Source organism: Anas acuta, chromosome 16 (assembly GCF_963932015.1).
Source record: "Anas acuta chromosome 16, bAnaAcu1.1, whole genome shotgun sequence".
NCBI lineage: Eukaryota > Metazoa > Chordata > Aves > Anseriformes > Anatidae > Anas > Anas acuta.
The window spans coordinates 2,435,470-2,447,452 of record NC_088994.1 but is presented as its reverse complement, the minus strand read 5'-3'; the positions used below and the strand labels follow the sequence as shown (position 1 = coordinate 2,447,452).

Genomic DNA, 11,983 nt, shown 5'->3' with positions numbered 1-11,983 from the left:
CGCCCGCCGGGAGGGGCACCCAGCGCCCTGCCCGCCCCGCTACAGCACCCTGCTGCAGCGCCCCGCTATGCTATAGCGCCCTGCCCGCCCCACTGCGCTGCCCCCTATAACGCCCGGCCCACCTGTAACACTACAGCACCCTGCCCACCGCACCATACTGCCCTGCTATAGTGCCCTGCCCGTCCTGCAACACTCTAGCACCCTGCCCACCCTACCTCACTGCCCCACTATAGTGTCCACCCTGCCACAGTACCCTGATATAGTGCCCTGCTCAACCCTGCAACACCACAGCGCCCTGACCACCCCATTGCACAGCCCCATTATAGCACCCTGACCACCCCACCGCAGCACCCCGCTATAGCACCCTATAGCACCTGCCCTGCAAAACTCCAGCACCCTGACCACACCACCGCAGTGCCCCTTTATAGCTCCCACCCCCTCCCAGACACCTATGGCCACATCACGCCCTCCCAGTCCCCCTTCCCAGCCAAAGCCTCCTGCACCTTTTGCACAGCCCCGTTCCCACGTGCAGCAGCTCCGGATGGGGCACGGCAGTGGAGGTGTCACTTATGGGATCAGAGCCCCTGACACCTACAAAAAGGCACCCGGACCTGGAGGTTTGGCTACCTGTTCTCTGACATTTCTCCCCCCCCCCCCAATGGTCAGAAATTATACACAAATTCACGTCACTAAAAAAGTCAAAAGCATCAGAAAAACAGGGAGCTGGGACTGCTTTTGACAATTCAGCTTGAATAGGGACTCAGATGTTGGATGAGTTGTTTGCAAGGCCATGTGAAACACTTTTTTTTTGTTAAAAATGAGTGAACAGAAGCCAACAAAAGGCCAGTGGTGCAGAACAGGACAGGACCATAGGAAATACTGGAAAAGCAGGAGGCAAAGTCTTGACGCATGCAAGTGTGAGCCTCAGAAATCAAGTGAGAGGCATATGACTAAGCCCTTAAAGTAATTGGGCCAAAGTCACACAGCAAGGATGCTTCAATTGTCAGCCAAAGAGAAAATATGGGAGCTGCCCAGGTACAACCAAGCACAGGTTTTCCTCCCAGATCTGCCTTTGATGTGGGACATCATAAAGAAAAAGGGGGCGTGCGTGGGGCAGGATCCCCCCGTGGCCAAGGGAAGGCTCAGTGAGCAGTGCAGTGGCTGCCAGTCCCTGTGTGCCTGCAGGGAGCCCGAGCGAGGGGCACAGACGGCAGCAGGCAGATCTGAGGCACTATCAGATTGAGCAGATCAAAGCCAAGGGAGCTGGGTTTTCTCTCTGCTTTTTGCATTGCGATTGGAAGCTAAATGAAGCTGAGCAGCAAGGAGAAAAAAAAGGAAAGCAAAGTAACCTGACTTAGTACTTCACCAGCTTCCCAGTCCTTTAAACATATTCAAAACCTGGGTGAGTTGGGCCCATGACATGAAAGATGCCTAAAAATCCTGCTCAGCAGAGAAACCTTTCCCTCGTCATAACTAATCAGCTCTCTGGAGAGCTACTACCTCCCAGCCGGTCACTCCTAGAGCATCAAAGAAGTTAGAAACAAATGAATTGGACAAAAAAAGCAGAGAGCCCACTGAGAAAAGCTCTCTCAGGCTTCTAAAAACCGTGAATCACTGGCACAGAGGGAACAAGAGGTTAGAGAGGAAGAGTGCGGGGACACAGGCAGCACGGAGCCAGGGCTCTTCCCCCGGCTGAACGGACTCTGCTCCGGCTCCGGCCTCCACCTCCTCCATGGCACATCGATAATTTTGCACAAACAGTAACAAATCAGTTAATCCCTACACCCAGCCCGGGCAGGGGGCTGAAGGGGATGTCACAGCGTCACCGCGGCTCCTTTCAAGCAGCTGAAGGGACACAAAAGCTTTTGCCGGACGCTGCCGGGGGCCTCTGGCACAGCGAGGATCCGGCATCCGCCTGGCTGCCGGCCCCGCGGCTGCCCCAGCCCCCTGGCAAATGCTCCTGTTTCTTCTCGGGCGCCCAAAAGAAAGCACAGAGCTGACCAAGAGGGGTTTTTGTGGTGGTGGCAGTGGTGTTTTTTTGGCGAATTTTTTGTTTTTAAGTCTTGCCTTTTTAAACGGCTGGACATGATGAGTAAAAAAGTTATGTGGATAGAGAAATGAGTGGGAGGTTCCTGTGCCACCTCAATGCCATCACGTCAGGCAATGGCAGCATACGTCGTCACTTGAGCAGTGGTGAAATGCTGAAGAAAGTGGCTGAGGACCTGAAAGCAAGATTCAGGCCACCAAAGCAGTGCCATGGCTTAAAACACGCACAGCTCACCCCATAGAGCCAGCAGCCAGACTGGGAGCACATGTATGAGCCTGTGCCGTGTGGGGGACCAAAAGAGCTCCTTTAGTCTTTTTCTCTCAAAATCAACCTTGTGAATGAAAAAAAAAAAAAGCTTCAAAAGAACAATAAGCCGTCAGTGCCACGGTCTGCTCTTTCTCTTATGAAGACGCAGCTTTCTGCCAGTGCAGAGGGACAGGGGAAGGGGAGCACATCTCCGTCTTCCCCTTCCAGACATGGGTCACGTCCCTACCTGGCAGCCCCTGCCACCAACCCACCCAGCCCCTTGGGGCACAGGCTTCAGCCTCCAGCCTGTCCCAGTTGTGAGCTCTATGCAGGGACCTTCAAGGATTTCAGGTTAAATTCATTTTTTATCTTGTAAACTGCGTCTCCATCAACCACATTTCCAGCACCAGCACCAGCTGCCCTTGCTGTACCCCTCCCTGGGCTCCCCATTCACCACTGGGATCAGACCTCACTTGTTCCTGGGCCATCACTCTCCGCTACTGACAGAGGACATTGAGCTTGGCGCGGAAGAAAGAGGTTCTGTGTGGCACCCAAAGGGACAGCAGTGGGACACAGGCTGTGCTTAGGCCAGAGAGAGGCTTTATCTCTCTGTAGTGACCCTCACACACTGAACTCTGGGTTACAAATGAGCTTTTATGCTTTTATTGCACTAGCTTGGTTTCCTATCAGCGCTGATGGGAGAGGAGGGTTGCAAAAGGTTATCAATGTTTTGCATCTTGCAAAACTGGAAAATATCAATTTCCTGCAGACATCAAGGCCTAGACTAAAAAACCTACACTGTATAACTTGTATGCACAGTTTTTACATATACACACAGTGACTGCCCGCACAGAAGAGGCACTGTTCAAAAGTCATGGTAACAGCACACCCCGATTATGCAACTGCATCTTCAGTCCTATTTCTTGCCATAATAGTTTGTGGTTTCTTCCCCATTTGTTTTTCTTCAAAGCGGTCCTACAGGGCTACAGCTCAAATCTGTCTCCAAAAATCACATCTTTTTGTTGCATATTTATTGGATCATTGGGCAAAACATAATTTATCATTATTACTGTAAAGAAATGCCAGGCTGGTAAAACCACTTCCACAAAAGAAATCACTGACAATGGTCAGACACTAAAATAAGGGAAAAAACAAAAAAAAAAAAAAAAAAAAAAAAAAACACCGCAATTCCATCAATAACCAGCAATTCCCTTCAAAATCCTAACACTGCAAATTCTTCCAATGAAACCCCTCCACTTGCCGTTCATTTGTCATTCCCTCTTTCCATTTATTCTTCTTTCCACAGCTCGTTTGCACACCCCTCGTGTTCATTGTGCTTTGGGAGAAGCCCAGGTGTGAGGCAAGCAGGGGCACATGCTGGGAAACCACTGGAAATTAACAGTTTGTGGCAGGCCTGACATTGGTCTCTTGAGACAGAACTTCATTTTTAAAAGCAGGAATATTTATGCAGCAGAAAGCAGCAGTGTGACCAGCTGCCTGTCCAGCATCAGCTACAAATATTTTCTGTTGAAAGACCATTTTTCCCAAATGCAGACTTACTTTCAGTGCTGGTGATGATGGCAGGGAGACACCCAGTGGCTGCGTGCAATAAAAGCCGTCAACTTTCCCATGGCAAGCCCTTCCAGTGCCCTCCGGGAGCAGGCAGGACTTTTTGGGGCTGTGTTAAGGCCAGCACACCCCTAGGGCTGCTGCAAACAGCCTGCCTGGGGCAGAGCAAGCCTCTCTGCCTCTCCCAGCATCACATGGATTCGTGATCCAAGCTGCAGCTCCCAAGGGCACAACCAGGGACAGAGCTGAGGCTGCAGGAGGTGCAGGGTGGATACGCCTCATGTCCAGTCTCCTCTTTGCGGCTATGCGCTGGCTGTGATTTTCCTACTGATTTTCCCTACAGCAATGTAGTGATGTGCAAAAACCAACCCTTAAATAATGAGGAGTTTTATCGTGCGATGAAAAAGCAAAACATTTTGCTTTTCGTTACCTGCAATGCTCTGCCTTGTTGTGATGTACCACCACGCAGCAGATTGCAGGAGGCCAGATCAGGGTCCCTGCCAGAAGCCCGGCGCTTCGCGCAAGCAGCTGACCCCAGCTCCGCCGCAGGCCATAAAAACTTGCAGTCCATCAGCTTTGTTTCCACTCCACGGTCCTGCAGAGAGAGCTGCATTTTAATAAACATCACGATAGTTAGGAACGGGCCGCTTCAAAGGGCTCTACAAACATAACTCAATCCTGGCACCACCAGGAGACAGTCCCAGCGTGTTTGTACAGATGGGGGCGGTGGGCAGGGAGGCCAGACGTGCTGGGGGGCCGCGTGTCGGGGCTCACATCAGGCCTTGCTGGGGGACTTGTTAGCTCGCATCCACCTGCTCCCACCATGCCACGAGGCCCTGCTCCACCCCAGGGTGCCTGGGGAGCACAAAGCGACTGAGCGCTGCTGGCACTGCAGTCACTCGGCAGGCAGCAGCCGTGCTGGGTGCGAGCTCTCCAAGGAGGTTCCCTGCACAAAAACCCAGCTCCTTCTCCTTGCCCCCAGCCCAGGCACGTTCTGCACTGGGTGAGCACAGCGGGTACACCAAGCGGTTAAAACAAAACCCCGGGGTGCTGGTTTCCATCACCAGCTGTGGGAGTAGCCCGGGGAAGGCTGCGGGGTTCCTTTTGCATACCGAAGGTAAAAAGCCGTACGGTGAGACATTAACAGAGACTTCGGGCAAAGCTGTGGCTGGGTCGGTGGAACCCGGGCCCCACCTGGGGCCGAGCACTCGCCCAGGCGGCTCGTCTGGCAAGGAAGTGAATGCGCGCCGGGCACGGGCAGCCCGCAGCGCTAGGACACTTGCGGGACGCGAACCCCCAACCTTCGGGGCAGAAAGCGGCGGGCGGCGGCGTTACCGCAGCGCCACCGCGCAAAGCGCAACGCGGCTCGGCGAGCGCCTTCTAGAGCCTGGTGCCGCGGGCCGGGGTTGTGTGCGAGGAACGATGCCGAGGTCTGCAAATGGAGGTGATGCACAGCGCCTGCAGCTTCACCGCCTCCTTGCAGCCTGGCCTGCACTCGGAGCCGTGCCCAAGTGATTTCCAGCAGCCGTGTAAGGGAACAGCATGCCCTCCCCTTGGGGGGCAGAGATCTTCCTCGACGTGCAGCATAGAGGCACCCTGCACAACACATCGCACAGGGAGAGCTGAGCTGCATTCTGCCTTTTAAATCATTATCTGAAGGAAACAAGAAAGCTCACGCACACAGCATGCAGCCAACATCCCATTCTGCTAACAGCACAGAAGACTGGTTATTGTGGGGTTCGTAAACTTTTCCTCTGGGGCATCCTACATCGGCACTATCAGACAGATTAACCCAGAAAACTAATTAGAATAGGGAAAGTTACCAAAAAAAAAAAAAAAAACAAACAGCCATACCCCTGCCTGCGTAGGCAGGCAATCACATTTTGAGCAGTCCAACTTAGAAAGCTGCAAACCCAAAAGTTTACAGCAGACTTCTTGCTTAAATGAGAAGTTTCCCAGCACAAACTCATTCTTCACATTCTTTTGTCTTTACTTAAGGAACAAATACCAACTGAAAAGAGCCAAAATTACTACTGAAAACATAAATGAAACTTTCTTATGTGTAGCACTCTATTTCAGCCATTGCCCATGCCCTGAAATTCATAGTCCTAAAAATTTCAGGATGTGTACTGGACTTTGTAATGTATTTAAGCCCTTTGTAGCAAGTATTCTGAGAAAAATATTTGTCTTAATTACCTTTGGTAGGTGTTCTGGTACCCTCAGGCCCCTCCTACCTCCCAGAAGTCTACAGTCCATGGGCTGAGGAAGATCACTTGGTGTGATTCTAATTACACAAAGAAGGCCCATGGAATGACACTGAAAGCTCTATTTTAAAAGAAATATTTAACATTTAGGAAAAAAATAACCTTTAGTTGTCTTTCATGTGTGCTCACGTCTCACAATTACTTTACGACACTGTTACAAATTCAGATTTATTTAATATAAGACACAGTTATCAAAATAGTAACCTGTGAAATAAAACCAAATGGAAGTATAAATAACCATACTCGCTGAACCTAAGTAGCACTACTTCTCCATCCCTCCACTTGCTTTCACCCCACCATGGATCTCTTCCTTCCCCTCAGCCGCACTTCATCCAGCCTTTTCATCACAGGGCCAGACTTTTTAGATGTTGCTCCATAGGTCTTCAATAGGGCTTTGAACAGAGTTTCTGTATTGGGGTGAGTACTAAGGAAGGCTTTTTCCAGAACATACAAATCAACCCCTTTATCCTCCGGAAGACCTGAAATAAAACTGAGTCCAAAATCTATCAACACCAAGTCCAGCTTCTCCACGGGCGGTCGCAGAAGTACGTTGGAAGTCGTCAGATCCCCGTGTATAAGATCTTCATCGTGCATCCTCGCTAACAGCTCGCCCATCTTCTCCGCTAAATTAAGGAGGCTGCTGGTGTCACTTCCACTGTCTTGTACGGAATTGATGTGGTCTTGAACGGTGATCGAGCCTATGATATCTTCAAGATATATGCAGTTGGTCACGTAATCCACGAAGTAGACCACTGGGGCCGGAATCCCTATTAAAAAAAAAAAAAAAAAAGGTTGTTAATTGGCGTTACCTTACCAAGAAACCGGTGGAGGGCCTTGGCAGACACTCGGACCGCCCCAGCCACGGGAAACGAGGGCTGCCCCGCCACAGCCCCGGTGCCGGGCCGTGCCGTGCCCACCTGCCCGGCGGCAGCGCAGCAGGGACCGCGCCTCCTGCGCCGTGCGCCGCCGGCTGAGCCGCTCCTCCAGCGCCGGGTGCCGGTAACGCTTCGGGAAGCGGAGCTTCACCACGGCCGCCCGCCCCAGGAAGCGCCCCCGGTACACCCGCGCCTCGGCGCCCTGCTGCACCAGCTGCAGCCCCGGCAGCGGCGGAGCCTCGGACACCGCAGGGCCCGGCGCGGCCGCCACAGCCTCGGCCGAGTTCCCCGCGGGCGCCGCGGCCCCGTCCATAGCCTCGGCGCTGCCGGCCGCCGCCATCTTAGGCGCCGAGACCTCACCGCGCATGCGCGCCGCGCCGCTGTGCTCCGCCATCTTGGGCGGCCCAGCCCCGCCGGGGGCTCCCCGCTCAGCGCTCCCGGCACGGGCTCGGAGCCGCCGCCCGGCCCCCCCTGTCCGTGCCTGGGGGCACCCTGAGATCCCAGTGCAGCCCCGACCCCCTCAGGCTGTGTTCCGAGGGTCCCCGGCGCAGTCCCTGTAAATAAAATGTCTCGGTTGTGGCCTTCGGAGGTGCCGCGGGGCACTCTCGTCCTTGCTTTCTCCTCTCGGGGAGCAGAAAAGCGGCGGTTTTTTTTTGTTTTTTTTTGTTTTTTTTTTTCTTTTTTCCCCAGAGTATTTATATTTTATTAATGCATTCCGTACTGCTTACTCCTCACGCGCGTGGTGGGAGCACGCCTGGCAAATATTTGTCTTGCTTCGGGAGCGCTTTCAGGCAGCGCTTGCAAGCTGCCCCCGCACTGCCCCGCAGGGCTGCGGGATCCTGGTGGCAGCTGGGCCCCACGCTCACAGCTTGCACATGCCGTGAGCAGCCAAATACAGGGCTTTCTCCGTGTTCGGGGGCAGATTTTTATTTAAGCATCCATGCACCGTCCCTGCAGATGTACAGCCTACAAACAAGTGCACGCAGATGCTCTCCATTCGTACTTGTGGTAAACACAACGGCCCTCTCATGCTGGCCATAAACATCCTCCAGCACTTTCAAAATACAAAAGAAAATGTTTTTGCTTTATTTTTCCCATTATTTTATTTGTTTAAATTTCATCTTGCCTGCGATTTCGTTTATTCATTTCTTTTTTTGAATGCAATCAACAGTTGACATAGCCCTCGGAAACCGCCTAGAGCCATTTACAATATTTATGGTATCACCCAGTATTTTTACTGGAGTACTGACTGACTCCAGGGAGTTTCACTGAAGCCACAGACTGGCTGGTAAATTGTTTAATTATGTAACTTTGTTCTCCTGGTGACAAGCCCTTATAAACTCCCCTTTCACAAACAATGTAACTGAGTTAAAAATCGCAGTGCAGCATCCCGAGCTAATGGAAACCAAGCGGGGTCCCATGGCGCTGCCCACAGCCCTGCTGCTACTGACCCCCTGAGCGCTGGGCAGGCAGCAGTGCTGCGGGCAGCTCTCCCCTCGCTCCCCAAATTATTTAAGGAGGGAGGCTGCGACTCTCAGAGCCGGACAGTCTGGAAAAAGGCTGGATGCAGGTTTGGGGGGGTTCCTCCACCCACGTAAGGCACTGTGGACTCGGAGGTCTGTTCTACCTGCCAAGTGCAGGCTCAGGGGTAACAGTTCATGTGTGTGAATTTTCAACGCTGCTTCCCACGCAGCTTGTTGTGCTTCCTGCCATCCCTGCAATTCCAAACTGCAATTGCAATGGGGAAAAGAGGGGAAAGGAGAGGCACAGCATTACACACCTGGCCAAATCCGAGGGCTGTGGGCATCAGGCACCCCACAGAGGCAGCTTCACACTCACCACAAGTGCAGTGTGAAAGCATCCCTGAAGTGTGCAGGGAAGTGCAGGCAGCCACCAGGACCAGTGGCAGCTCACTCTGGTCCCAGCAGCTCTTGCCCTGTCCAGGCTGCAAAAAGTTCCATGATGTGCTGGGTGACCCACTGCAAGGAAAAAGATATTGCCCCAGGAGAATGTATTGCTTTGATGCAAACATCTGTGAAATGGATGGGCTTGCAGCAATAAAAATTGCACCAGACTGCAATATATTCTTAGGTATTCCTTATAAGTATCTACATGTAAAAGTCTCTGCTGTCCCTATGCTGAGCTGCATAAGCTGCTGAGCCCAAGCCTGCCCCATGCCTGTGCTGGAGGCTGTCCTGATAATGTGCCAGTGGTTAAAGCACTGCCACGTCCTCTGCAAGGCAAAGCGGGGCAGAGAGAGTCTGTGCCCTGTTAGCAACGGCTGCAGAGAACAGGAGGCAGCAGCAGTGGAAGCATCCTTCTGTTTGTTGACTTTAGGATGCAGATTGGATAACGTTAAAAGAAAAAATATGTGCAACCTAGCCTAATAATGAGAAAGCTCTCTGGGCTGCAAACAAGCACACGATAATTCAAAGTGCCTGGCAAGCTAGCTCCATCCCAGGCAACTCTAAGCCTGTTCATGGACATTATCTTTTTCAATAATTGTACTGAACTTCTTCAACATGTTCTCTTTAATCCCTTCTTAAGGGTCAATTATAGAGAAAATGTGCTTGAGTATGTGACAAGTGTTGCTGAACACCTCATCCTCCTCTTTCAGGATGGGCTTCTCTCTCCTCTGGTACTGGTATTTTCCCTTGTGACTGTACAGGCTGTCTCAGCTGCTCCAGCCCTGTGGCACCAGCTACCATCACAGCCACGCAGAGCTGCCTGCAGACGCGAGGCTGTGTCACCCAGGGCGGGCTGCTATTGCCAACGCCGAGCACGTCAGGCAGCGCATACTTGCGGCTCAGGCCGGGCGTGTTTCTATTCACTGCAAAGCAGGAATGCCCCCTCGCTTCTCTGACATCCAGCAGCCAAGGGTGCGATAAGGATCAGATGGAGAAATGGCACTGCCAAAACACGCAACCTTGAGACGAGGAGGAGAGCATCTCAGGAGACAGCAAGGCTAGAAACACACCGGCAGACACGAGGTGTGAGCTGCTGCATGGCCACGGGCACAGCTGGTCCCAGCGGATCCAGCCCTTCCCAGCCCCTCTCATGTGCAGCTAAAGGACTCAAGGACCACAACTACAGACTTCAGCAGGCCCCCAGTGCCCATTTACTAGGAATGGTACGATAAGAAAGATGTATGGCACTTCAAAACCCACAAAGGAAGATTATTTTTTTTTCCCAAAGTTATCCCTGCTGCACATCACAGCAGTTTTTTGTGGTGTGGTTTCAGAGGACTGTAACCCACAGCCACGCACAGTGCCGATGCTGCAGCTGTATTTCTGCAGATATTGATGTAATCTTTTTGGCTGCCTTTTGCAAACATACCATAAAGCTCTGCTGTACTCCCCAGGACCTCGCCTCCCTGCTGTCTTTGCTAATAATGTTTATTACCCTGCCAGAGAACAGGAAGCCTCCACAAAATGTCAGGGGTGGCTTTATGCTGGCAGATAAATAAATGCTGAGTGACCATGGAGAAAATATAATTTCTTCCTTCTCACACTGAATTCATTTGAAAAGGAGCGTAGTAAAATGTGCAGGAATTGTTTGGGCAAGTTGTAGATCATGGAGCCAGGACGCGTTTACTCTGCTGAGGTCTGCTGCTCCCCTGGCTCTCTGCCTGGTGCAGTGGGGTGACATCTCCTCCACTTCCTAGCACAGCGCACCCCGAATGTCTGGGCTTCTGCTCCAGGGAGGAACTCTGGGGGCCAGAGATCATGGGCAAGATCATGCTGCATTCCCAAAGTTCCCAAAATCTGGAACGTGAGCCAAGACACAGAGCTGTAATGTCTGCTCACCATAAGCTGGCCTCATATGCAGGTTCTTGGGGAAGAGAGAAAATTGCAAGTCTCCCTCTGAGTGTCGTGACAGCCAGTCATGGCTTCAGAGCTATTTAATCTACCTTATGAATTACAAATCCTATTGAAAAGCTCCTTCTTTGAACACCATCGGGCTCTGTTGGCTGGCTGTGTTTGAAGCCAATCTCTGCCGTGTGTATGATCCCTGTGCAGCTGTCAGTTTGTTTGAGACACACAGTTTCAGAAGAGGTATTTTTCCATTGAAATAACATGTTTCTATTTCTGTGTTTCTAGTGAAATAACAATATATGAATGGGAAGCATTTACTTAATCTATAAATCAGACGTTTTGAAACACTTTTAATATTCACTATGACTCTTAGAAGAAGCAAGAACAAAGCCTTTGATCAGCTGCTGCCCATACTGTATGCCTGACATCCAACAGACAGGCTGAAAGGACATACATGATCCAGCATTGCCTGCCTCAGGCATCCCAAAACTACGAACTGGAGAAAAAAATAATAATAAATGAATAAAAGACAATAAAGAATGAGAACAACTGGTCCCAGAATGGAGACATGGCATGCATCCCCCTACATAGAAGAACAAGGATTCCTTAAATATTTTTCTATATTCCTCATTAACACGTGGAATGACCACTGAAAAGCTCTTTTAAAAGACATCACGTGTTTTTCCTTCCTTACCCAACCTGTTTACTTTTGTCTGTGTCAGAGGTCTGTGCCTGCTCTGCAGCTACAGGTGCAATGGCCGCTGATGCAGACCGTCCCCAGCCTGACCCAGGACTGAGTCCCAATCCCAGTCCAAAAAGCTTTACCAGCACAGGCTCCATGGTGTGTTACATGCAGTCACACACCAGTCCACAAAGCAGGCTTAGGGTCATTTATGGGCATTTCCACTACGGCTGCAGTCCGTGTGGCATGACCCTGGGAAAAGCTGTGCAAGCCCACCCCAAAGCCTTGTCCCTGCTCTGATCCCTGTGCTAGCCGGGTGACAGCAAATTTCTGAGCACTGCACACGCTTCCTGGCACACACACGTACACCACATCACAGCACGTCCAGCAACAGCAGTTTGCACAAACAGCACCGAGGGACAACGTTTGCACGGTGTTAAAGCGTTCTGAAAACACTTCTAACCGTAGCAACTTTTGTGAAGTGC

The 11,983-nt window shown here is 51.5% G+C and overlaps 1 protein-coding gene across 1 annotated transcript; it reads right to left on the bottom strand.

Moving 5' to 3' along the window:
* Positions 1 to 6,280: 6,280 nt before the first annotated feature.
* Positions 6,281 to 7,472, bottom strand: TP53RK (TP53 regulating kinase). Its single transcript, XM_068700477.1, has 2 exons — positions 7,044 to 7,472; positions 6,281 to 6,893 (listed from the first exon to the last, which is right to left on the bottom strand). The coding sequence occupies exons 1-2, from the start codon at positions 7,393 to 7,395 to the stop codon at positions 6,415 to 6,417; spliced, it is 831 nt and encodes a 276-aa protein (XP_068556578.1). The 5' UTR covers positions 7,396 to 7,472; the 3' UTR covers positions 6,281 to 6,414.
* Between the last annotated feature and the right edge of the window lie 4,511 nt (positions 7,473 to 11,983).

Coding starts and splice junctions, on each gene's coding strand:
- TP53RK (XM_068700477.1), bottom strand. CDS start 7,395: ATGGCGGAGCACAGCGGCGCGGCGCGCATGCGCGGTGAGGTCTCGGCG. Junction 6,894..7,043: donor GCTGCGCTGCCGCCGGGCAG/GTGGGCACGGCA, acceptor TTTTTTTAATAG/GGATTCCGGCCCCAGTGGTC.